Genomic DNA, 27,941 nt, shown 5'->3' with positions numbered 1-27,941 from the left:
TCATCCCTCCCCACCCTGATATGGCCTAACCTTGTGTGCAGGGTGTTTCTTCACTTAGCATGTGAACGGATATCATCTATTAGCCTATGGGCAGGGTTAGCCATATTTTTTTGGGAGGAATTTTTCAATAAGATTTTTGAGTTATAAAAGAAGTATTTTTGCAACCCTAATTTAGTCCCAAAAAAATTGAATAAAAAAACAGCTAGAGCATCAGCAAGCATATAAATCTGTATCCTCTTCATAATTTCTTCATTAACACTAACAAAACCGATTTCCATAGAACATGGGAAGTTGGAACCCAAAAACTTATAAATGACAGTATCATAAGGTTCTCTCTGTCAATTTCATATGAAAATGATATATCACTACGGCTTTAAAAAATTGACAATAGTAGCTACAAAAATATGAGAAGTAGGGGAAACTTAAGGGAACATGAATGCATTCCATTAATAGATATATCAACTAAGAACACACACGGGCAGGGTGAGCCAACTTTTTTGGGAGGAATTTTTTTAATAGGATTCTAAAGTTCCAAAAAAGTATTTTAGCAACCCTAATTCAGTGTAAAAAGAAAATCAAAAAAAGAAACAGCAAGAATGCTGACAAGCATATGAAGCCGTATCCACTTTATAATTTTTTCCTTAACACTGACAAACTGATTTGCCATGGAAGACAGGAGTTGGAACCTGAAAACTTGGTATCATATGGCTCTCCGTGTCAAATTCATATGAAAATGTTATTTTGATACAGCCTAAAGAAATGAAAACAGTACAGGTACAAAAAATATGAGAAGTAGGGGGAACATGAATGCATTCCATTAATAGCTCTATCAATTGAAAACACACATGCACACACATGCTCGCACATGCACACGCACAGGCACACACATTTAAAGAAATAAGCTGATAATCCAATATTGGTTACACAAAAGATTAAGTCTACAACCCAATGACAGAAACATAGGGGCTTACCGCATAAGAGAAAGTGAAAGACCAATACATTACTTGGAAAAATGGACATTACAGAGTCTGTGCCTGACCCAATCACCCAAAAGTCCAAAATATCCTTTAATACGCACGGACACACAGAAAATATCATAACTCTGTGTAAATTCCAACAACCCCCCTCTGCCAGAGTAGAAAAGCCCAAAAAGACTATTTTCTGTGCAATTTTTGGTTTTTTACCCCCACCAAACCAGAACCAGAAAGCACAAACCCTGTATGTTCAACAGCATAACCAGCTCCCCACATACTGTGCCTGCTAAGTATATTCACTTGAGCAGCCATATCTATAAAATAAAAAGGAAAAAAATGAAAAGAAGCTGACTCCCTTCTCAAACTGACAACACCTCCTTTGACTTTATGGCCATGTATAATTTCAACAAAAATGCAAGTATATTGCACCCTCAAGAAGCAAAAAACCACTACACATGGATGTACACTTCGTTTTTTATATGAACTTGTTTACTCACACTAAATAGGCAAAATACATATGTATGACAGTCCATTATTAAAATAAACCTAAGTAGCGCATTCTTTTGCCAAAGAAAAAACTTACAACAAATATTCTACATAGGGCTAAGCCGAGCCAAGCTTCAGCATGTTCAGGCTTGGCTCGGTAGAGGAAAAGTTCAGCTTGGGCTCTGGCTCGGCTCGAGCTCAGAGAGTCAAGATCGAGCTCAGATTGGAATTTAAATAATTGGCTCAGGTTCAAGCTTGGGCTCGGCTCATTTTTGATTCGTATTATTTAAGCTCTACATGTAGGTGCAGCATGCAGCTTGTCAGACTTGGTCCTTGGGCCTTAGCCTTGCAATTGGGCTTGGCCTACTTATAATGATAAGCACTTAGCCCACTCCAAACTTTAGTTGACCCTATTAATAAGCCTAAATCAAGCCGAATAAACAAGCCCAATTGAGCCTGTAATCAAGCAGTTCACAAGCCAAAACAGGCCAAGCCCAACTGTGTTCAGGCTCGGCTCGTTTACTAAACGATCCTGAAAACTGGATTTCGGAACTGCTCATTTAGATAATAAATGAGCCCAAACAAGTTTTTTCCGAGCCAAGCTCCCAAGCCACTCATGAGCGGCTTTAATCATTTGCATCCCTGATTCTAGCTATTCATAAACACATCAATTGAGTGGATGTGCGACAAAAACATATGGCATTAATGCATACTCAGAAAATGACAAATAAAGAAATGACAGCACATCCACAGCAACACACACATGCACACGCATATATATGAAAATAAAAAAGAAAAGAAAAAGCTTAGGTAACCTTTGCACCAGAAGCATGCCATTTCTCAAAAGCTTTTGGTACATCATCAAAAACTATTCCCTTTAATTCATTATTCTGAAATCCAGTTCGCCATATATGACCCTGTGTAAAATGTAAATAAATGTAAGTTAACTTACTTAAGTTCCAACTTCCAAGATACACATAACAAGCATATATTTTCTGAGTCTCATTTTCCTTACTTGTAATTGTTTTAAGGCTGTTATCTTCCGGTCAGCTCTGATCATTGCTTCCACATTTTCAACTAAAGCAGCAATCACCTCCTCCTTCCCAGCATCGAGAGGCGGGATGGGCACAGCACCAACAACTCCTTGCTCTAAATCATCTAGAACCTAGAAAAGAATGTTGAAAATTTTTAACAAGTCACAATCCTCGCTTTCAAAATATTCAATCCTAACACCTCCAGATGGATAAATGGAGCATAAAGGTAAAAATCTCAATTCTCTAGCCAAAACAGAAACTGTACAGCAAACCAACATGCAACTTTGCTTTATAGATTATATAATGAGTAATAATCAGGACAGTGGCTAATCAATAGCTGCTAACTGGAGCAGATAAAAGCTCATTCCATGATACACATATTGGGATAAATGAAATGTCTAATTCACACAATACGATTCCCTAAGTAGCACCAACCTTTGAACCATCACTCAGTTGAAAATATTTTGTCCTGCCCATATCTAGTTTTAGTCTGGAGAATAGAATATTTATGTGCTAATTATTGACATCTGCAAAAGCAGGTGCACCAGGTCTTTCTTCTAAGCCACAAGTTTTTGGCCTGGTACATCAATTGTTCATGCAATTGATTGCAAAGTGCAGGGAAGATGTTCAGGGTACACAGGTCCTCTCACTAGGTAAAGGGGAGGAATGTTGATTTTTTTTTTTTCATTGAACATTTTCTGCTAGATATAAACTCAAGATGTTTACCTTACTACCAGAAGTTGAACAAAGTTTAGGAGTATCAATGTAAAAGAGGGGGTTCTTTAGGAAAACATGAGCAAGATCTTGGAATGAACCATCATTACGCACAGTCCAGCATGTGGATTTTCTGGACTTCATAAGCTTGAGCTCTTTGATTGCCAGACAATGAGCAGTTCCATGATGTCTACCACCCCAGGGAAGTGGGAAGCATTGTTCCACAGCTATTTGATGCATCTAGTACGCAAAGCTCCTAGTGGATCAAATAATTTAGCTTCTTGTTCTACTGTATCCAAGATCCAAAACACTAAAGAATTTAGAAGAGTCCACTATACTTTAATTCTAATCAGGATGGTCCCTACAACAGAATCTTTTTCCTTTTAATCATTTATTCTTTATGTGCAGATTTCATTAATCACATAAATATTATTAAAGCATTAGTGACAACTGACAATATAAGGTGTCATGCTGATATTAATAGCCATAAATTTTAGGCTTCTAAGTTCTAAAAGAAATTAAAGCAGTTTTTGTCCATCAAGTGTCTACCAAATGGGAGTGTTCCTTTCGGCATAGAGAATGACATACAAAGTGGTCCATGTTACAAGCCACCATTAGCCTGCAAGTCACTCTGAAACCATCATCATTGATCAAGAATGATACACAAAATTCTTACCTGAGAGCACAATAACTTAATATCTTCTTGAGTTTCTTCAGTATCATATGTTGCACTCAAGTGTCTCCCCACATTATCACGGGCATATGGAAAAAGAACATCACTAACAAATGATATGGGAGTAGTAGTCCCTTCAATATCAAGAACAATGCAACGCTGCAACAATACAGATTAAAGGTAATATATTCCATCTGTAGCAAGGATTGCACATGAAAGCAATGAAAACTCACGAATCCTCCAAACCATAGAGATGATTTATAAGTTTGGTTTGCCTCAGGGACACTGATAAGGACACCATCAAGCCACAGAGGTTCAATTCAGGGTGTGAGGGATCAGGGATGGGGTGTGGATTGTTGAAAGGCCCCACTTCAAAAAACAGAGAGAGAGAGAGAGAGAGAGAGAGAGAGAGAGAGAATTTAATAATCTAGAAAGGGTCAAAGAAGGTGGGGTGTTCTGTTTTGTTTATTTCTTGGGTGTTCTCTTCTATTTCGTTTAGTTCCAGCTTTGGTCTACCAAAAAAATAGGCCAAAGAGGATCTTGCATTCAGGAATTATATTGAGTGCTGAACAAAATAGTTCCATTGATGGGGAAACTTATTAAGGACTTACCCATGATGGCTCAATTTCATGATTTGCATTTTGAGTCCCAACCTTCACAGACATGTTTATGTTCCCACCATCTCCTAAAACTCCTCTAACAACCTGAATGGGACCATGATTTGGAGTAGACCAGTCCAGGCCTACTTGATGAAGCTTGATAGCAGCATCAAAGAGATAGTGATAGCATTCAGCCTGAAAAATAAGGTCCAAAATGAAAGTTATCTGCCAAATAACCTCTGAAATTTAAAACAACCTCCATCTCGCTGTCATAGGAAAAAGAACTATATGCACACGCAAATAAAAACTAGTAAACAAGCAGATATACATGCAGTTGATTTCGTGCAAGCTGTAGACTGTAGCCACATTAATATAGCCATTCAATTATCAGCATGCAAAATACTCTGATTAGCAACAATAACAAAATGCAAATGGATGCAAGAAAGATGCTAAAAGGTTTCCATGGGTAAGATCTAGCTACATTATACCACACTAGGCAACAATTTTGGTTCTTGGTTCAAGCATGAATGCCACTGCCATAATTGCTGCCACCAACATTTGATAGTCATCATGTTTCCAAGGATGAAGCGAGGGAGGGCCAATAGGGGTAACCCCACCCCCACCCCCCAAAAAAAAACTAAAATAAAATAAAATAAAAGCTACAATTTAGAGCAAGGCAAGCCAGTGATCGCAGAAAGAATAGGACACATTTAAAAACAAAAATAAAATAGTAGTATTTTTTTCAATATTATAGTTGTCTTGTTTTACTATTTTTATTTGACAAATTTAAAAAAAAAATGAAGTACTAATTTTTTTTTCAACATTATCTTGATTTAATATGTTCTTTTTTTCAGCCATATTTCTTTTCTTTCTTCTTTCTCTTACCCCCACCCCCCCCAAAACAAAAAAAGAAATTATAATTAACACAATCCAACAATCTGCAAACTTAAAAAAACTAAAAACATGAATTCAATATTCATCTTTTTCTTTTTACCTATTGCCATAAGTATGAATGTTATATTTTGGTTTTCTCTCTTTTTAAGTCTCTTATTTCAGCACCCCAATTGTGAAATCCTTTCTTTATCCTTGACTACTCCCATAACAAATGTCACAATCACCATTACCAGCACAATACAATCACCCCAATGACTACCTCCACCACCGTTCCTTAGTGCTTCTTAATTATTGTCAAATTTGCCACCAATAACGCCATAAAGATAATTCTACTGCCACTACGACAATCACACTACAACCACTGCCATTACCTTCCAACTAATATTGTTAGCCCTACACAACTACCACTTCTTCCTCAATTGCCACTGCTGCTGCTGCTACTGTGGCCTCCACCATTAGCCACCTGCACTGCTACACTCCTAAGTCCCATCATCACTTCAGTTTGGCACAAATGTCAACATAATTCCATCACCGGGTGTCACAAGCCAAGCTTGGTCAGGGCTCCTGTTTTTCGAACATTGGGTGAGTAAATGCAAGTGTAGGTTTTATTCTTTAGATAGCGTAATGCCTTAATGAAAAAGGAGTGTATGACTCCTCAGCGATTTGATGTTTCCTTGTGCTAGAGTGAGATAAGCATAGAAAGCATTTAGGGTAGGGTGAGTGTTCATCATTCATTGCATAACTCACGAACTTTTGTAAACATGTTTAGCCTATTTGCCACCCCCACCAAACACACATTGCCTACGGAAGTGTAATAAAATGAAGTGCATTGTTTTATGGTTTATCACTTGACTTGTGTTCAATTTCATCCTTGCTTACTATTTCCGCGTAATTTGCATTCAATCATTATGAACTTGTTCACGAGGTGAATATGTGGTCTACTTTTGGATGATAAGCTTGTGTGCTACAACTAGTGCTGCATGGCCCTTCACACAGTGTGAAGTGTTCGGCCAGTGATAGTTGGTTAATTGCTTCATGATTTAACTGCCTTCAGATTGTGTTTAATGTGAAGCATCTGTGGGAGAACCATGTTGTGCACTAATACAAAGAGAGACTTGACGCACTAGAGGCGCAAGTCAAGACCGTCAACCATGTGGCCATAAGGGTGGCCAAACTTAAGGACTGTGTTGATGCATTGGAGGGATCCCAAAAACAGCAACAAGGTTCCGTTGATGAATTTTCTACAATGGAAGCTCTACCTAAAAAAGAAAAAGATGAGTGAGCCTATAGTCAAGCTAAACCTCATCATTCATGCTCTCAAGAATGCCAATTCTACGAGGGTGGAATATGATAGAGCAAGGATACCAAAACCAAGAGCATTTGTGCCGCACGTGATGCAAAGCAATGAAGGAGTTGGAGAACTTATTATTTGACATGGAGCAATACTTTCATGCGATTTAATGCCAACTCAGAGGAGGTGAAAGTATCCACGGCTACTATGTACTTGAGTGGGGATGTCAACCTGTGGTAGCATACCAAGTATGAGATTTATAACAGGTGAGAAGAGTTGAGGAGAGAGCTCAAGGGCAAATTATTTCTTGAGAATGTTGAGTGCCATGCTCGACACAAACTCTGAGATCCTGAATATACCAAATAGTAGGAGAATATTGTAAACAGTTATGTGCTTTGATGTCATATATTTGGGACATGAAAGACGAAGACAAGCTATTCTATTTCCTTCTTGAAACTGCAGGCGGGAGTTAACTTCATCAACAAAGAATTCAAGATTTACCTATTGCACAGGCTGCCACGAAAACTTGACAAACTGCGCCAAAGAGGATCCCCTCTACCTAGGGTGTAGTAACCCAACCCCAAGAAAAAAATAAATAAATAAAATTTTAAAAAAATAAATAAATAATAATAATAATAATAATAATAATAAATAGTAAATAAACATAAAATAAATAAATAAATAAAGAGATATTTGGAGAAGATATTTTGAAAAGAGATATTTTGAGATATTTATATATAAATATCTTGGAGGAGATATTTATTTAGATTACTTAATGGCTAATTTAGGTTTTATTCTATTAATTCTCTTCTTTTCTCTCTCTCATTTGCTCTCTCTCTCTCTCTCTCTCTCTAAGATCCTTCGCCGTTCGTCATCCGTTTCCAAAAACGGAGGGTACGGCGTGGATCAGAAGAGGAAACTCTACAATTTTAGTGGATCGGATCATCGTTTCGGAGATTTTCGTGTCTTTCCCAAAAATTGAGGTAGGGATCTGATCTTAGTTTTGATTGGATATTTGGATAGTAGTAAAAAATATAGTAAGATTATGTTTTGTGGGTTTAGGTTTTCGGGATTCCGGGTTGTCGATTTGGATCGTTCCGAACGCAGTTTTGTTTCGAGTTTAAGATACGGGAAATTTGATTACAACAGTATATTTGGAAAATTAAACCGCTAAAAAGCTAGTTTATACTTACATGTATGATTCAACTGTTTATTTGCTAAATTCTACCGAGTAGAAATGCCGACTTTATAATTCTTCGATTTTTGGTAAAAACAAGGATTTTGTTTATAATCTCCAAATTTTACGAAAAACACTTATTTGCATTTATATTGTAATAGGAGATGTTTGAATTCTTTACTTTTCCTTTTAAACAATGTTTACTGGATTTATATCATTTAGCGGATTTTTGGATTAAAGTTGTGTGATATATGTTGAAATGGAAATGTATGAATTTTCTATACTATTGATATAGATTATGGGAACGAAGTTCCAATATTGATATACTGATTATGTGAAAAACAGAGGCCAGTGTTACACCGAGCAGAATCAGTAAAGAGGGGTAAACTGAGTGGATAGGCACCGGTTTGAACCAAATGAGAATATATGAAATTGTGAAAAATACTGGAATTGCACAGGTTACTATATTTTGCTATAAATTGTATATATGATACTGGAACCACAGCTTGTGACCGAAAAGAAGTTGAAAGAAACTTCATTTGAAAAAAAGAGGTTGAAAAATACTCCAGTAGGGGGGTTAAAATAAACTCCTAGGGCTAGGTACCGATGCCGGCACGTTAAGTGCAACCATACTTATGAAAATCAGTATGGATAGTACAAGTGCAACCATACATGAGAAAATCAGTATGGGTACATGAGATGGTTGTCCTGCGAGGAGTTAGTAAGCTGCTGGTAAAAATAAACCAGGGGGCGTTCGGACCATAAGATGCCCGACTTTGTCTGCACGAACAGGGCACTGTCGGAGGCAATCAGTGCACAACCCGTGCCATGGGGTAAAATAGGCATTTTGTCATATCAAGCTGGGGGTGTTCTAATAATCATATGCATGATTTAAATATTTGTTATGCAGATATATGTTATACGTTACAGTATTATAAACAAATGTTTCAATTATATGAGTTTGTATGAAAATGTGCATATATGCAGTCACACACTGTTGTAACACTTTCTTCCGTACTGAGGTGTGTCTCACCCCATTATATAACCCTTATTTTCCATGTCCATCGGGACGTCGGTCCTAGTAGCTCGAGGGACTTGGAAGATCGTTTTTGGATTATAGTAAAGTAAGTAAAATATGTGGATTAAATGTAGTTGGAACATTTTTCTTCTGGGGGTTGTATAAGCAGTTTTCGTTTTGAATCTAGATGATTGTATATTGAGGATATAATAGTAAACTCTGGAATAAGTCTAGTAGAAATCTCAATGGATGTTTATGTTTTTCCGCAACATTTACATCGTAATTATGTATGATTTACACCCGTATGTCCCTGTTTAGGGCGGATTGTTTATGTATCTTGAACAGGTACAAGTATATTTGTATGATTAGTAGCCACCTGGGCCAGCATAAAGGGTCGAGTCGTTACATAGGGAGAATGGCTAATTATATGGAAACAACATAAAGTCATTCAAGAAGAGCAAACCCAAGAGTGGGACAGCCAACACCAAGGCATCAACTTCAAAGAAGCATTCTCGTCTCGAACCTTCAATATATCTGATGGTAAGGGCAAGATAGCATGCTTCTTATGTTGAGACCCTCATAATGATTGCTTTCATAAGTCATCACTTAATGCATTGCAAGCTTCCATTGGGAAGAGGACAAAAGAACAAGATACGGACAAGGAGGAAAGCCTAACAATGGGTACAATGCAACAAGATAACACATAAGACATGGAACAAAAAAGCCCATGCTGCACAAGCTAAAGGGTTAATGTTTGTAGATGGATCTATGGGAAGAACACCCGTGCTATGGTGAATACCATGGCAACCCACAAATTTGTCTCATGGGATGAAGCACAACGACTCAATCTAAAGTTGGATAAGGGCTTGAGACACATGAAAGCAGTTAACTCTATAGCCCAAGTGGTGTCATTAGACAACTGGGACACCTGGACAATGGGACGGGCAAGTGAATTTCACTACATTCTAATGGATGATTTACAAGTGATATTTGGAATGGAATTCTCAAGGGAGACTAAGGCAGTTTGATTACGTGTCAGAGATGCGTAATTAGGTGTTTTAATTCATACATTAAGGATTATATTTCTAATGAAATGCCTAATTATTCTCAATATTTTAACATTGTGTTCTATATTTAATATTTGGGTTTTATTGAGTAATTTACGAATTTTTGGTATTTTTTTATTGCAGGGCAACTATTGGAAGCTAAAATCGACATTACTTCGTAATCTGGGCGTAACTTTCTCGTCCGAGCTCCGATCGAGACAATTCAAAATGTTGTGGAAAGCCGAGAAAGTGCTCTACAACTTTTGTATTTTGAGCTTTGAGAGATACAGGCTTTAAGATAGTCAAAATCGGGCTTGTGCGCTGCGGAACAAAAAAAAGAAAAAAGAAGAAACAAGAAAAGAAAATAAAATAAAAAATGAAGTGGACCGGGTCTTGATGTGACCCGGCCATGCAAGTGTGTTTTTGCTGGGCTTGTTGTGTGCGCTGGAATGAAGGAGGGGCAGTAGGTGCTGGCATTGAAATAGGAAAAGTAAAAGAAATGTGAGGGCATGAAGGTAAAGATGAAAAGCTAGGGTTAGAAAGTTAAAAAAGAAAAGCAGTTGGCGTGTGGGGGTGGGTGTGCCTTGGGGGGCGTCCTCTGTGCCGCAGGACAGGGGGAAAGACAGCAGTAGCTGCTGTGCTGAAGCTCCTCATGGCCATTCCTCTTCTCTCTTCTCCTCTCTTCTCTCCCTCTCTCTTCTGTTTACTTTATTTTAATGCTTGTTTTGAATACATTGTTCAGAAAATTTTATTGTTGAATTAAATCAGTGTTTACTTTATTGGTTGAGTAGTGTATTAGTTTAATTAATTTCTTGTCCTTCAACTTGTTATTTTGAATGCTTCAACTTTGAGTTAATTTATTATTTTAGTCGGGTATACATCTCTCTCTCTCTCTCTTTGTTTTAAACGTTAACTGTTGTTTGGTTTAATATTCATTATTGAAGTTAGTTTGTTTTTTTCTTTTTAAAGTCATTGTGGGATTGAATATTATTTGAGTTACTTTTATTATTAAAGTCAGTTTGTTTTTTTTTATTTAAGGCGATTAAATCTAGTTTGGGTTATATTATTGTGGAGCTTAGTTTGTTTTTATTTAAATTTAGTGTTTCAGTTAAATGTTGGTTTAAGTTAATTAGTGTGTTTAATCTATTTCTTTGTTGAAGAATTCCTTACTGCTTATTTATTATTTTTGTTCCTTCTTTTAATATTTAGTTTGGGTTGGTTATTGAATTCAGCATTTTTGTTTAAGTATTGTTAGGTTATTATTTCATCATTTTGTTTGAGTTTGTTATATAGTTTAATTTGTTTTTGTTTAAGATCTTGTTGCCTTATTTCTTTATTTAAGTTATTATCATGTTGAGTTAAGTTTATTAATGAGTGAGTCTTGTTTGTTTTATTTTTTTTTTATTAGGTCATTATTATGTTGAGCTGGTTTATAATTCCTAAGTCAGAGCTGAAGTTAGTTATTTTTGTTGAAGTTGTTGTTTGAATGTTTAATTGGTGAGTTGTTTGGTCGGTTTATGCATGTTAGATTCACATTTTAGGTTTCACATCGATTAATTTCATCACAAAAATCTAAAAAACTCCAAGATTTCGAATCTAAACCATGTTCAGTAAAATTGATTTCTTATTTTCTTTTTACAATTTTGTGCTAACTTAAAACTAATCTGCATTCCCTGAGGAGACGATCTGGCCTTTTTGGGCTAATTATTACACAACGTAACTCCTATACTTGGGATAGCCTTTGCACTACTCATTTTTAAAGTAAGTCAAGTTTTTGGCGTCGTTGCCGGGGAGTGCCAGAATTAGTTTCAAACTAGTGTTTCTCCATTTATTTTGGTTTTTTTACATAATTTAAAAAAACATAAAAAAAATATAATATTTTCAAAAAAAAAAAAAAAACTAACAAAAGAAATTTCACTCATGCTTGTTTGCTACTATGTTAGTGATTGTCTGCTGTTTGGGTTGATGTTTGATGTCTTGGGTTAGAGACATTTTACATAGGTTATACAAACTGTCACCTAATAGAGGTAGTAGGTTTCCTATTTCTATTGTAAGTGAGGACACTGAAATTGATTTGAGTGATCTTTTTGAAGAGAATTTTGAGGAAACTATAGCTGAACATCCACCTGCACCTCCACCTACACCACGCACTTTGAAAGACTTTTTGCAGCCTACACGCACCACCACACCATCTTGTATTGCTTTGCCAAATAATGCACCGAATTTCACAATTAAGCATGGTATGTTGTCAGTAATACCTCAGTTCCACAGGATGAATTATGAGAGTCTTTATCAGCATCTGACAGATTTTGAGTTGGCATGTACTACCTTTATTACTATAGCAAGATTTGATGAATATGTTAAGCTTCATTTATTTCCTTTTTCCTTGAAGAATAAAGCGAATATCTGGTTTAATTCTCTAAGACCTAACTCTATTTCTGATTGGACTGACATGCATCATGAGTTCTTACATAATTTTTTTCCTTTTCAGAGAACCCAGTTCCTACAGGAGCAAATCAATCAGTTTATGCAGAGAGGTGATAAAACCTTCCAGGCTTGTTGGGAAAGGTTCAAAGAGCTAATAAATATCTGTCTGTATCATGGGTTTGAGTCTTAGAGGCTGGTAAATTATTTCTATACTACCCTCACTCCTGATTGTAAGCAATTTGTTCAGACTATGTGTAATGGGGAGTTCTTCAGCAAGGAACCAAATGAGGCACTAGCATTTTTTAATTACTTGGCTGAAAGTGCACAACAGTGGAATACACAATCTGATCGGGCACCAATGGCGATGCAACCTCTCAGGGCAATTGGTGGTAGAAAATAAATATGAGGTAAAGGAGGAAACTAATATTCAGGTTCGTATTGCTGCATTAGCTAGGAGGGCAGAGATTATGGAGTTAGAGAAGGTGAAAACGGCGAAACTGAAATTCAGGTTCTTATTTTCTTTTTACTGTTATGCGCTAGCTTAAAACTAATTTGCATTCCCTGAGGAGACAATTTGGCTTTTTTGAGTTAATTATTACACGAAATAACTCCTATACTTGGGATAGCCTTTGCACTACTCATTTTTAGAGTGAGTCACAGTTCCAATGTTGTCCAACAGTTCCCCTTTTCTTAATGTTTTAAACGGCGAAGGCGTAAAGCAAGCGTTTTAACCCTTGAGAGGCAAGGCGTAAGCATTTCGGGAAATTTATTTTTAAATAAAAATATGTAATTAAATCACATATATTTTAAAAAATAAAGAAAAGATTAAGAAAATCACAAACAAAATGTTTTTAAAAATCAAATATAATTTGTAAACTACTTGTTGGCCATTTATGCTAACTTGAATTCATTACATATATCATGACGAGAGATAACTATAGCATTACAAAGTTCAAATTATTTTTAAGATCTAAGATAAAACTCTCAATTATTTTGGAAAGATTAAGGATCAAGAGTTCTTTAGAAATCACATTCCTTTGTATAAACATGTTTAAAAATTCTAGCCAAATCTAACTTGAGAATTATACATCCAAAATGTGTAAGACTCAACTAAAAAGGCACAAAAGGGATGCCTTTTCTACAAATGCCTAAACCTCTGTGTGTAATGTGTCAACCTTTCTGGGATTTGGTATCTAGATTGAACTTCAAGGTGAGCCTCAACTGAGCCTTTTGAAACATTTCTTTGTCTATTGGTGAACACCTTGCATGGTTTAAGTTATGGTGAAGAAAGAAAATAATGAGAAGTTCCTCTTTGTCATGCAACTCGAAAAATGAATGAGAAGGGGTGAACAGACATAACTTGCTTCGTTGGTGATGATGAAGATGTAGTGAAAGAGCTCATTCCTACAACAATTCAAGATGTGCTAAAGGGTTACCAAGTTGTGATGTTGAATAAGCAACTGAACAACTTGCCTTCATGACAAGGTATGAAGCATGGGATAGAGTTATTACAAGGAGTGAAGCTACTGCTAAAGGGCCATACCGGATGGCGCAAAACTATGGAGGCAACTTGATGAGTTATTTGAAGCACGTTACATACAACCTTCCAAAGAACAGATTAGAGCACCCATATTGAGAGCATGCATCTATGTGTGGATTACTACGCGCTCGACAAAGTGACTATGTGCAACGAGTATCTTGATTGCTAATTTGTTTGATTAGCTAAGTCATACCAAGTATTTCACCAAACTTGACTTGTGGTCAAGCTACTATCAGGTAGAAGGTGGCGAGGCAAAGAGTACTTGTGTGACGTGGTAAGGATCTTATAAATTCTTGGTGATACCCCTTGGGTTCACAAATGTGCAAATGACTTTTAGCACACTAATAAATTAGGTGTTTCTTGACTGCCTCGACAAGTTTGTCACGGTACACCTTGATGACATTGTTATCTATATTTCTACTTCAGAAAAACATCAAGAGCATCTAGGAAGAAGTTTGGTAGACTAAAGGAGAATAGCCTATTTGTGAACAAGGATAAATGCTCTTATGCTCAAAAGAGTATTAAATTTCTCAACCATGTGACGTAATAAGGTCATATCTAGATGGATATGTTGAAGCTAAGAGCTATTTAAGATTGGAAAGTCCCTACAACAATCAATGAACTATGTTCCTTTTTCAAACTCGCCAATTACTATCGTAAATATTTTAGGGGAAATCAAGGAGGACTACCTCATTAACCGATTTACTAAAGAAGGGTCATGGGTGGAACTTGACACTAGAGCACCAGGGAGCCTTTGATAACTTGAAGGAAGCCATGATGAAGGATCCAATACTTGCTCTTCTAAATATCATGAAGCCCTTTAAGGTACAAACATATGCATCCAACTATCCCCTCAGGTGAGCCTTCTTAAAGGAGGGACATCCTCTTGCATACAAGAGTCGTAAGCTTAGTGAAGCTAAATGGAAATACACAACTCAAGAGAAGGACAAGTTAACTAGTGACTCATTTGTCTTTAGTGTGGCGGCATTAACTGCTAAATTCATAATTCATGGTGAAAAAACAAATAACTAGACTGTCATCCACTTTTTACACAACCTAAGTGATGTAGGACAAGAAGCAAGATCTTGGGATCCTTTCCAAAGAATAATTAAAAAGAGTTGGGTCAAGGAATTGTTGGGTTTAATTAGTAGTTTATTATGTGTTTATTATTAATTAGTATCTAATTATGTGTATTTAGGGGTTGTTTGTAATATTTGTGTAACGTACAGATTTGTTCATAATTCATGTTGTTTTAGGATATATGTGTAAATGTGCAATTACATGTGTGGAGGCTTTTTTATAAATAGTGTGTGAAAGCCATGTCGTAGACAAATGATGTTGAATTTGAATTGAGTTGTGAACGTGAGTTCCCCCTAGCATCTCCTCTCTCCTCCCTCCTGTTCCTCCCTCTCTTCTATTTCTTCTCATTTCTCCAATGACTGCAGACAATTGATGCTGCCCTTAAATCACAAAGTTATCCCCTAAGTTGTCTTGTTGGCAAGAACTCTTGACAAAATTTGATTTCTTCAAGCACAAGATGGGTCAAATGAACCAAGTCACGGATGCACTAATCCGGAAGGCCAAACTTGTGACCATGCAATTGATAATAGGATTGGCCATGGTTCAGTTAACTGAACCATGATTCATTAACCGAACCAAAGTTTTGGTTCGCCAAACAATGCAAGGTTACAAACTGAATATGAAGCATTCTAAATGGTTAACCAAATCAAACCAGTGAATCCATTTTAAAATTTTAGAGTCACTACAAATTAATATTTTTTCTTCCATAGTAATCAACATGTAAATTTTAATACTCATCAATAAGATTTAAGCAACAATCTCAATAAAACTTTATTATTAGCAGAACTGGAACCAAACCGATAACCAAAAAATAAAAAATTCAGAACTGAAATCAGTTTGGTTTGGTTCAGTTTTGCAGTTTGGTTTGGTTTTTTTCGTTTTTCTAGTCCACTCGTCTAGTAACTTGTTTGACAATAGGTAAGGTTACCACAACAATGCATAGCGCATTAAGGACAACCTTGTCAAAGATCTAGTTGCCCAAAACCTTGTGAAGTTGGTGGAAGAGCACAAAGATCGCCAACTCTCGTTAAAGGATGGCTTACTCTTGACACATGATAACTGACTGTTGTTCCTCGAGCTAGGGACCTAAGAAAGACACTGCTACAGGAGTGTTATAACACCATGTCGGCAAGCCACCAAAGATAACACTAGACTTTGGCATTGTTGAAGCAAAGGCAAGCCACACATCCTAAATGAGGTGTTGATTATACCCAGATCTGTCTCACTCACAAGCAATAACAGCCATTACGTAATGGAAAATCAAGGCGCCAATACCTTTTCAGACAGCTATAGCGGTTTGGAGAAAATTCACAGCCGTAACGGCCATTACGCTTCCATAACAGACCTAACGGGCGTTCCGCTTCTGTTACGGGTTGTTACACCTCATTACATCAGATGCACCTTCCAACAGCCTTTATACAGGAAAATATCTCATTTCTTTCCAATTTTTCTGCCTTCTGCTGCAATTCCCCTTTTCCCCAAGCTCGTCAAGCTTAGATCTAGTGATCTATAGCAGCAAAAATATCATTTTATGCCATAAATAGCTGCCTGAAGGTTGAGTGCAGTCTTCCCCTTCCTTCTATAAGAAATTTTATCCATTTGAGAGGAAATTTGTTGTTGTTTGGAAGTGATTTGGGTAGATCCAAGTAGGAGATCAAGCTGGAAGCTTGGGATTTGGGCGAATCCGAAGTGGGTTTGAAGAGATGGCAGAAATCCTCCTTTTTTGGCTGCTGCAAGTGCTGCTGCTGCTCTTCATCAGTTCGTGGGTTTGTCTAGTGTCCACTGCCAGCATGTATAATTTATTTAACCCCACCCCTCTTCCATGCCAGCATGTATAATTTATTTAACCCAATACCGCCCCCCTCCTTTTTCTTTTTTAATTCTAGTTAACTAAGTTTTAAAATTTACTTAATTTAGCTACTTATATTTTTATTTTTTAAATATCTTAAATTCTTTATACTTGATGCTGAATTGCTAATTTACTACGATTAATATTGCTTATAGATTAACTAATTAATTTAAGTAATGGGCCTAAATTTTGCAATCCCCAATGGCCTAAATTGCTATGCTTAGTTATTGTTATTTTGAATACTAAAGTTTAAAAAAAAAAAATTGCTAAAAATATGAAATAATATGCAACTATTAAATACAATGATTACAACGTAGAAATACTACTATCTATCTAGTATTAATTTGCTTAATCGGCCTAAATTGCCTACTTGTATTGTAATATTATATTGATATTGATGATACGTGTGTGTGTGTGTGTGTACTCATTTTATTTCTCTAATTAATTGGTTGTCAACTTCAATTATATTTCAAAATTTTTTAGCCATTAAAGTAGTGAATAGCAAAATATATATATATATATATATATATATATATATATATATAGATAATTAATTGGTTGTCAACTTCAATTACATTTCAAAATTTTTTAGCCATAAAAGTAGTGAATAGTAAAATATATATATATATATATATATATGACTTTTTATGTAAACAATGTGCTAAAATGAATATAAAAATAATGTTTGCTTTTAAAAAGTGTTTGTAGGTTCAATAAAAGCAGTCAAAATACATTAAAAATCATGTTTTAAAAGGATTCCATCATTATTCTTCAATTTTGACATGGTTGTGCATGCATGAAAAAAATTCACGGCCACTACTATCGCTTCCATTACGTAACATCCACTTCTCCCGCGTCCTACAACACCTGCAACTGTTAAGCACTTAAGCGACGTTACCCACAACTACAATTTAAAACCACACTTGCAAGCAAGACAAAGTCCAATAGAAGCAAATTGCAGGGCCAATTCAACTACCAACAAGACCATGGGTGAATGTCTCACTCAACTTCTAATCAACCTCTTAAAGTCAAGGAAATGGGATCTATACTTGTGGTTATAGAAAGGTTTCCAAAGTGCATACTTTCATACCAAATACTGAAGACACAACTTAATTATTCTTCAAGCATATTGAGAAGTACTAGGGTGTTCTTCAAGACATCATTAATGATCAAGGTGCAAGATTCACATGAAACTTCTGGTCATAACTTTTTAGATTGTTAGTTCACATCTTCCTATCACAAGCAAAGACATTCAACAGGCTAGTAGAGGAATACTTGTCATTTCGTCACCGCCGATCAAAAGAACTGGGTGCAACTACTTAACATGGCTCAATTCTATTTGAATGCCCAAAAGAGATCAAAAACCAACAAGAGACGAACCTGTTACAAGTGAGCAACCACTTTTGGCTCACTCAATGGATGACCATACAAAGAAAAGAGTTCGAGACGTACGTCTCCACAAAAAGAATGGAGATAGAATGCAAAGATTGTTCAAGCCTAACAACTTCCAGGCAGATAAATAAGCAGTCAGCTCAAGGGAAAAGACTATTGCATTTCAATGTGGGAGACCCAATGCCTATTAAGCTTCATATAGAACACTTTAAGGTCAATATAGGAGATCACTTCACAAATATGAAGGACTAGTCCCCATCTATCCAAAGTTGGGAAGGCTTCTTACAAGGTTGATTTTCCGTTTAGATGAAGGTGCGCTTTGTGTTTCATGTCAGCTATCTTAAGCCATTCATAGCAGATGCTGAAAATACAATCCAAAGTCAATGAACAAGAGCACCATTGAAGACCTTGCAAGAGATCCTTGCACACAAAGAGTTCACATCATCCAAGTGACAATCACACAAATTCTTAGTGAAGTGGGAGGGCTTTACGAGGACATTGACCGCATAAGTAGGGAGAATGTCACAAGTGGAGCTTGCTCAAGGCCTTATACTTGCATTTGATCCCTTGTATTATGCTAGTTAGTGGGTAATCATCATGTAAATACTACTATAAGTTTTATTCTGTGGCGAGAGTAATGCCATGATGAAAATTAGGGTTGTAAGTGAGTAAGTCTACTCGTGAGATACTCGAATTCGACTCGTCCCCTAACTTGACTCGACTCAATTCTACTCAAGTTCGAGTCAAGTTTGAGCTACTCAAATATTTTAACAAATCAAGTTCGAGCTCAATAATAGTACTCTCGCAGAGTTTCGAGCCTAATCAAGATTTCCAATTTTATCATTTTTTATATTTATAAGTCATATAATATATCTAATACTATATGTACATTATATATATTTATACATGTATTTAATATTAATTGATAATCGAATCAAGTTTAATTGAGTCAAGCTCGAGTTTTAAGAACTTGTAGTTGAGTCAAGTTCAAGTTTAACAATTTTGAAATTGATTTGAGTTTGAGTCGAGTTTCGAGCTTAACATTTTCAAGTCAAGTTCAAGTATTTTATAGTGTCAATTCGACTTGACTCAAATACACCCCTAGCGAAAATGGGTGTATGACTTCTCAATCATATTGGTGTTTCAGTGCTAAAGTGAAATCAACATGAAGGCTCTTTAGGGGTGCCTCCCTCGTTAAACATACGTTGCTTATGAAGATGGAATAATATGAATTGCTTTGCTTTATCAATTACTCACTTGACTCATATATGCTTTCATGCTTCCTTACTATTTCCATGCGAGTTGCATTGGATGGCTGTGAACTTGTTCACATGGTGAATCGGCAGTTAGCTTTCAGCTCACTAATTAAGCTTGTGTGCTACAACTAGTGCCGAAGGCCCATCCGGCCCTTCAGACAAAGTGGAGTGTTCGGCCCGCAACACCAATCATTTTTCAAGAAATTCTCTTAAATGATCCATGCACAAAGTAGTTATTCATCAGATATAATTTAACTTTCATAAACTTCACTTTGACTATGTAATACATCAGTAATGCATACACCAAATGTTTACCCTACATTATTCTATATGCCAATACCCTAGTCTAATGAAATGAATTGCAATAATCAGCTGTAAGCTTTCATAATATTTTCCAAACACAAATTAATTGCGCTGACAGCAACCAGCACATGCTAAAGTAATCATACACAACACAAAATTTTCACTTTAACATGAATGTTGCTCATTCAAAACAAACCTTGCAATAAATGTAAGCAGCAGCATTATTTTTTGAGCTGCTAGTTTTGAAAAATAACAGTAATGATAATAAAAAGAAGGTGAAACAGTTGTACAAGCTAGACAGAGTGACCCTAAAACAAAAGAAGCATATATATATAGCAGAGAAATTTCCATATTGTTGTATCCACCGTACCACCACATATGAACTCTACACAAAGGCAATTAAGATTCAGAATGCTGAGCATAGGGCCAGCATGGTGCTCCAATGCTGTCACAATGCGCATCTAGTTTTTTTCACTACAGTAGCAGTCTGAGCAACTAGAAGTGCTATGTTTTCAAAAGCTTCTAAGTTCCAAGGAAGAAAGTTCTAAAATACTGTTTGTTTGGTATAATATACTAAAATACAAATATTTTTTATAGCTTAAAATGTAAATTATAAAGGGGAATTAAATTATTATAAAGGGGAATTAAATTTTAGTAATCTCCAACCAAAGCAAAATCATATAAACATTGTACACAATTGATCAACACAATTTACATCTATCAATAGATGGAAGTATGGAACAAACCTGAGTTTTAGCATTGATCCATGAATCCCCCCATACATAAATTCCATGGTTTCGAACAAGAACAGCCGTTGTTTTTGGGTAGGCTTCAATCTAAGAAACACAAAGGAAAGATCAATTAATCTGATGGCTGGCAGAATAAAATGAATAATAACAGAAGTTCTTAGTAAACCAACTTCTGAAGAAGACGAATACAAAAATTTCTATTTTCCAGACAAGACAGAGTGCACAAATGAGAAAAAGCTCATGAAAGTGCCGTTTTATTATAAAAAAATTTATTTAGTTTGGAAAACAATTTTCAATTTCCATTTTGGTTTTTCAAAAAATTACAAAAAAGTTATCTAATTTATCATTTCTACAACATTTGAATGAAATAAATGAACAACAATGAACAGTTCTGGCACCATTTGCTTGTGAAAATAATTTTATTTTTCATTTCTAGTTTTTCAAATAATTACAAAAATGCCACCTTGTTTTCCAATTTTCCAAATTTATATAGAAAAGTTAGAAAATATCTTTTCATTATTTTTCTAGATTTCCAACTCTTACTTTGCATATGGGAGCATTGAATTCGGATATTGGATTTTAATTTGTTTGGACTGTATAGAATTTCTCTAAATACGCACAAATCCAAATTTAAGCCCCAAAACCCATGATTCCAAATATTACCTTAAAAAATTTGGAAAACTGGAAAACAAGTTCTCTTTTCGTGATTATATTAAAATCTAAAAATAAAAATAAAAAATGAAAAATTATATTGCACATTTAAACATATTCTTTATTTTGTACATTTTTAATACGAATCTCAAAAATTTTAAAAATACACTAAAATTTTTACAATTCTTTGGAAAACAGAAAAATGTTTTCCACAACCAAACGGGTCTTTTGTGTCTTCCAAAGCCACTAAACAGTAAATGAAAATATTTCTATATGATACTATCAAATATAAGCAGAAAAGTATTATTCCTTCTCCAGCACATGAAACATGAAAAGAATGACCCCACTAAACAGGCAAGAATACAAACTTGCAAACAAAAATTACCATGGCTTGTAGCATAGGAGCTTAGCGGTTGCAGTTTCAAGGCAGAGAGTTTATGGAAAGTATCCACACAAAAATAACAGTTCAGATATGTGAGAAAGGAATATGCAATCCAATTTTTGTATTCAAATTGTTAAGAATTTCACTTTGTGAGTTTGTCCCACATTGAAAAAATTGATCGGATGATGGGTGCTTATATACATGGTTGGGCCCAAGACCCAATAAACTTAAGCTTTTGGGTCAAGTTGGTGCTCACTCGTGTATATCAAGCCCACCCATGGACTCCTTCGACACTAACAAGTGATATCAGAGCCACGTTCGTAGCTCTGGGTGAGCAACACCGTAGAAAAATTCAAGGCGTGAAACTAATTCTCTTGACGTACTAACAATTGGAGGACCAAGTGTGCGACCGAGGCCAATAAGGATCATCTAGGCCTGGAAGATGGATACAAATAGGGTCACGACATGGGAAGTAGGATTGGTTCAAAGGCATGTGGAATCCTATCCGAGGCACGTAAGGCGCGGCGGTAAGGCCCACTTGAGCAACTGTTGGAGAATTGGACTTACTCCCATAAGGGAGACGGTTTCTGTTCAAGGGGGAACAGTTAGAACTCACAAGCTAGGAGGAGATTGTTAAGAATTCCACTTGTGAATTTGTCCCACATTGGAAAATTTGAGAGGATGATGGGTGCTTGTATACATGGTTGGCCCCAAGACCCAATAGACTTTAGCTTTTGGGTCAAGTTGGTGCTCACTCGTGTGTCTCAGGCCCACCCATGGACTCCTCCAACCCTAACACAAACTTCGAAGGAACTAGGCAAGAAAGCAATACAAAAACATAAAAACAAGAAAAAAGAAAGAAAAGAAGTCATTAATCTTTGAAATTTTTCGTTGAAAAATAATTCAGATTCCAAAGCCTCAAGTTTAAAATCTAGTTAAAGTGCACCCTCCAAATAAAAGTTCAAGGCCTATAGAATCCAGACTTAGGTAAGCTATTTGACAAACATCAATAGTTGCCAAAGGGCTCAATGTTGAAGACCACGATTTATTTTCTTAATCAGGACCATATAACACTTGCAAGGTTGGCCAAGTAACATACCAGTGAGGGAGAGTGAGTTTTGTTTTTAGTGGTTTTGGGAAACGGAGAGGTAAACCTAGAGTAACTTGGACCAAAATAGCAAGTAAGGACTTGTTACCACAAACTTTTGGAGTATATCGCCCTAAATCATGCAGAATGGCAGAAAAGTATTCATGTAACAGCATTTAAGGCTTGGTTGTTCTTATTGACGTTGTAATATATACAATGGTGTCAAGGGACTATATGTTATCAAAGCGCAGCGAAAGAGCATTCATTTAAAAACATGATATACCCAAAGGGTGTACATATGGAAGGCATGCCTAGACATGGCCAGCATATCCAAGGCACGTGCTTGATTCTTCATATTTCTAATTATTAAAAATATATTGTGAAGAGGCATACATGTCATCTCAGTTTTACCATACTTCAAAATATATGATATGAAAAAACTATGACATTCTTAAGGCCAAAAAAAGGAAGAGAAAACGAGTAAATAACTAGATTCTTGTGATGTGTAACCAATGTGTGCATTATATATGGGTTCTCTGCGTATGCGCCTGTGCAGTGCATGTGCATGTTTGTAAGAGTTACAAATGGATGAAATACAGTGGAATATGACCAAGGAAAAGTGGAAAGAAAATAATAGAATCACTTTCAGAAATGACAAATGAGACAAGAGAATATGGTGTATGTGAACATGATATAGTAATTAAGGTTATGAAATATTTTAAATATGTGATTCAACATATTGAGGATAAAAAAATGAAAAAGGAAATTTCAATAGGGATAAACAACAACAACAAGCCTTAAGTCCCACTAGGTGGGTTGGCTACATGAATCCTTTTTGGCCAATTCACCCGATCCAGAGCATTTTCCTCTATTAGATTAAGAGCTATTAAATCCTTCCTCACTACCTCATTCCAAGTTATTTTAGGCCTACCCCTACCCCTTTTCATGCCAGAAACCATAACTAACTCACTCCTCCTCACAAGTTCTACTAGGTCTACTTTTCAAATGCTCAAATCATCTAAGTCGTCCCTCCCTTATCTTATTTTCAACCGGTGCTATGCCTAAGTTATTGCATATATGTTCATTTCTGACTTTATCTTTTAATGTTAAACCACTCATCCACCTTAGCATATGCATCTCAGCAACTTTCATTTTTTGTACATGTTGTTTCTTCGTTGGCCAACATTTTGAACCATAAAGCATAGCTGGCCTTATAGCCGTCTTATAAAACTTTCCTTTTAATTTTAAGAGTATTCTATGATCACACAACACACTTGACGCACTCTTCCATTCTACCCAACCTATCTTAATTCTATGTACTACATCTTCATCAATATCCCCTTCACCTTGCATAATAGATCCAAGATATCTAAATCTATTAATGCTATTTATCTCTTGATTATCCAGTTTAATCTTCTCTCTATTGCTACTCCATACATTACTGAAATTACATTTCATATATTATGTCTTATTCCTACTTATCCTAAACCCTTTAGACTCTAATGTGGCTCTCCAAAGTTCTAGCTTAGACTCCGCTTCACTCCTACCATCATCAACAACACGATATCATCTGCAAACAACATACACCAAGGGACCTCAATTTGGATATTTATAGTAATTTCATTAATTACTAAAGTAAAAAGATAAGGACTCAAAGTATAACCTTGATGTACACCTATTGTGATTGGAAATTCTCTAGAATCTCCTCCTATAGTCCTAAAGCTAGTCACTACTCCATCATACATATCCTTAATGATCTTCGTATATCTACTACAAACTCCCTTCTTTTCAAATACCCATCAAAGCACTTCCCTAGTGATCTTCGTATATCTACTGCAAACTCCCTTCTTTTCAAATACCCATCAAAGCACTTCCCTAAATACTCTATCATAAGCTTTCTCTAGGTCAATAAAAAGCATATGCAAGTCCTTCTTCTTTTCCCTAAACTTTTCTATTAAACTTCTTAAAAGATAAATAACTTTTATTGTTGATCTCCCTGACATAAAACCAAATTGATTTTTTGAAATCTTCATTTCTAATCTTATTCTATGTTAAATTACTCTTTCCCATAATTTCATCGTATGACTCATAATTTTAATTCCACGATAGTTATTACAGTTTTGAATACCACCTTTGTTTTTATACAAAGGTACTAACGTACTTTTCCTCCATTCTTCTGGCATTTTCTTGGTTTTAATAAATTATTGAATATAGTAGTTAACCAAATAATTCCTTCATCCCCTAAACATTTCAGACTTCAATTAGTATTTTATCTAGTCCTATAGATTTCCAACTTTTCATCTTTTTTTATGTCATCTTAACTTCAAGGACTCTAATTTTGCAAATAAATCTCCTATTTTTAATCTTCTCTTCAGTTGTCACTTCCAAGTTCAATCTTTCATTTTAGTTTTCATTAAACAACTTATCAAAGTATCTCCTCCACCTGTCTTTTATGTCTTCTTCTTTAATTAAGACATTAACATTCTCGTCCTCTATACAGTATACATCACCTAAATCTATGAATTTTCTTTCTCTAGCTCTAACAAGTCTATAAATGTCTTTTTCTCCTTCTTTTGTATCTAGTTTAGTATATAGAGTATCATAAGCTTTATGTTTAGTTTCATTGATAGTCTTTTTTGCATGTTTTCTTGCTTCTTTACATTTTTCAAGATTTTATATATTTCTACAATTTTGCCATATTTTATACCAATTTCTCTTTGTTTTAACGGCCTTTTGGACTTCCTAATCCCACCACCAACTTTCTTTACCACCCAAGTATCTTCCTTTGGACTCACCTAAAACCTCTTTTGCTATCCTTATGATAGAATTTGCCATTTTATACCAAACAGTATTTGCATCAACCTTATCCCCTACCATCCAATCAAACTCTTTGTTCATTTTATCTTTTACTTTTATTATATAATCTCCCTTCAAGTTCCACCATCTAGTCCTCTTGTGTTGATTTATGCTACTCCTTCTCTTCCATTTTTTTATATGTATATCTAATATTAAGAATATGTTGTGTAGCCAAACTTTCACCTAGAATAACTTTACAATCCTTACAAGATAGACGGTCCCCGTTCTTAGTTAAGAAGAAATCTATTTGGCATTTATTGTACCCACTCTTGAAAGTTATTAAGTGTTCTTCTCTTTTTATAAAGCAAGTATTTAATATAACCAAATTGTAAGACATGGAAAAATCTAAGATTGTATCACCGGCCTCATTTTTATCTCCATATCCATGGCCTCCATGTATTCTCTCATATCCTATATTATCCTTGCCAATGTGACCATTCAAATTAGCTCCTATGAATGTCTTTTCAGACATTGGTATCCCTTGTAAAATACTATCAATATATTCCCAAAATTGTCTTTTCAGATTTTCTGCTAAGCCTATTCAGGGAGCATACACACTAATAAAATTTCAATAGGGATAAAGGGGAAAAAACAAACAAACAAATTTTAAAAAAAAGGCCAAACACTGAGCATACAAAGGGAAGCACAACATAAAATAAAAGTTCTATTACATGTGAAACACATAAACATCCCCCCTCAAAGCAGTAACCTTAGAAGAGCAAAATTGGATAAAACAAAATGTATTATGCTTGCACTTTTATATACAGTATCAATATTTTTTTATAAGGGTTGTACGCTCAAATCTAAAGATCACAAGTTAAGTGACAAAAATAATCTCTCGAAATGCGAGGTAAGGTTGGGTACATCATGCCCTCTCCAAGCACCAATATAGCATGGGAACCTTGTGCATTTAGCGTTGCATTTCTTTTTATAATTATTTTTTGGTAGAAGAGTATATTCATACGATCATAAAGATGCATGCAAATATTTGTAAAATTCCCAAACTCAAAATTCTAATCTGCAACTTGACCATAAATTTGCTCCTTAATTGTTCAGTTTGCAAACTTCACGTCTTCACCCCAACCTAGATGAATTAGGTATCCTTCAAAGCGTTATTTTACACATTCTTCTACACATTTCAGAAAGGCTTACATGTTTAATATTGTTTAGACAATAGTTGTGCTAGCATAATAAATTACAACATCCAATGGACAAGAGCTGAACACACCAAGCATCCATATGATAAAAGAACAAAACATATTAAACAACTAAAGAGAAGCGTGAGAAAAAGGTCAACAAGTTTTCTTCGGGAAAAAAAAATCCATTAGCGGAACTAAAAAAGCTAAATAACAAGTGAAACAAGCAAAAATATTTTGTCTGGATATGAACTTATTGAAAATCAATCATGCACTTACTGATAACTGTACTCAGGATTTATTCTAGATGAATCTAAATTCATTTTTTCCCAGCATAATGTGAAATGTGAACTCTAAATATCAATTAAGAAGACAAAGGAGTCAACAATCAACACATATATTTAAATATGTTGAGGGCACATACAGCTTCAGCAAGAGATTCTGTGAGCTCCCCTTCATGTGCAGTGTTTTCAATTATGGGTACCACGAGCTCATCATAATAACCATGCCCTCTAATTCCTTTTATCATTTCCATATGCGTGATCTGTATATTTAAACAAAAAAACGCAGGAAAATTAAAAGGCACAGGCACAACAGAAGCAATACAGCAGTATTATTATATATGCAACAAACGACATGTAATGAGCATATGATCTGGCCTACCAAAGCGCACAAGCCCGCACAATAAAGTCATCACCCCTTACTAAAAGCTCAAAGGTGCCATCTGTTGATCTCTGGCAACAATATATCTCCACCGTCAATATTTTTTTTCTCTAATCCATCACAAAAGCAAGCACCATGAGTGCCAGAACTAAGTTTCTAGAAATTCTCTCCAAGGATGGGAACCAATTTCTCAAAAATCCCTATCCAAACCAATAGGAAAGCATATCTATAAATTTTTAAAAGTGCATACATGCAAACATTCCCATTTTTCAGATAGCTTACATTTTTTTAATTTAAAAAAAAAAGCATTAGTAAGAAAGAAAGAATGTAGAAAGGAGAACAAGGAATCCAAAAAAAAAAAACTCAAAAAAAAAAAATAATAATGGTCAGTACAAAACAGCCACCAAATCATGCTGAACATCCTCAAAATACATCCCCTTGAAACAATCTGTAACAACAGCCCATAGAGAAACCAAATATTTCTTATCCCAAACCAAAAACCGAGAAGTCTTCTTCCCCTTAAAAATGCGAGCTTTTCTCTCTATCCCAAAACAACACAACACAGCCCGTAACCCATATCTCCCATATCTCCATAAGGCTGACCTGTCTTTATTCTTGCCAAAACCTAAAAAAGAAATAGCCAACATATCCTCTACCAACTCAG

The 27,941-nt window shown here is 35.5% G+C and overlaps 1 protein-coding gene across 1 annotated transcript in view; it reads right to left on the bottom strand.

Annotated features, from left to right (window-relative positions):
- LOC131158079 (probable bifunctional methylthioribulose-1-phosphate dehydratase/enolase-phosphatase E1 1) overlaps nt 1-27,941 on the bottom strand; it is a 71,740-nt gene that overhangs the window by 22,330 nt on the left and 21,469 nt on the right. Inside the window, exons 4-9 of the mRNA XM_058112651.1 lie at nt 27,039-27,158; nt 20,500-20,589; nt 4,493-4,675; nt 3,885-4,040; nt 2,476-2,625; nt 2,276-2,377 (exon numbers count right to left, since the gene is read on the bottom strand). Coding sequence (XP_057968634.1) covers nt 2,276-2,377; nt 2,476-2,625; nt 3,885-4,040; nt 4,493-4,675; nt 20,500-20,589; nt 27,039-27,158 — 801 coding nt within the window. The remainder of the gene's footprint in view (nt 1-2,275; nt 2,378-2,475; nt 2,626-3,884; nt 4,041-4,492; nt 4,676-20,499; nt 20,590-27,038; nt 27,159-27,941) is intronic.

Source organism: Malania oleifera, chromosome 1, assembly GCF_029873635.1.
Source record: "Malania oleifera isolate guangnan ecotype guangnan chromosome 1, ASM2987363v1, whole genome shotgun sequence".
In the NCBI taxonomy this organism is placed as follows: Eukaryota; Viridiplantae; Streptophyta; class Magnoliopsida; order Santalales; family Ximeniaceae; genus Malania; species Malania oleifera.
Note: the sequence above shows the minus strand (reverse complement) of the source record. Positions and strands in the feature narration are given on the sequence as shown.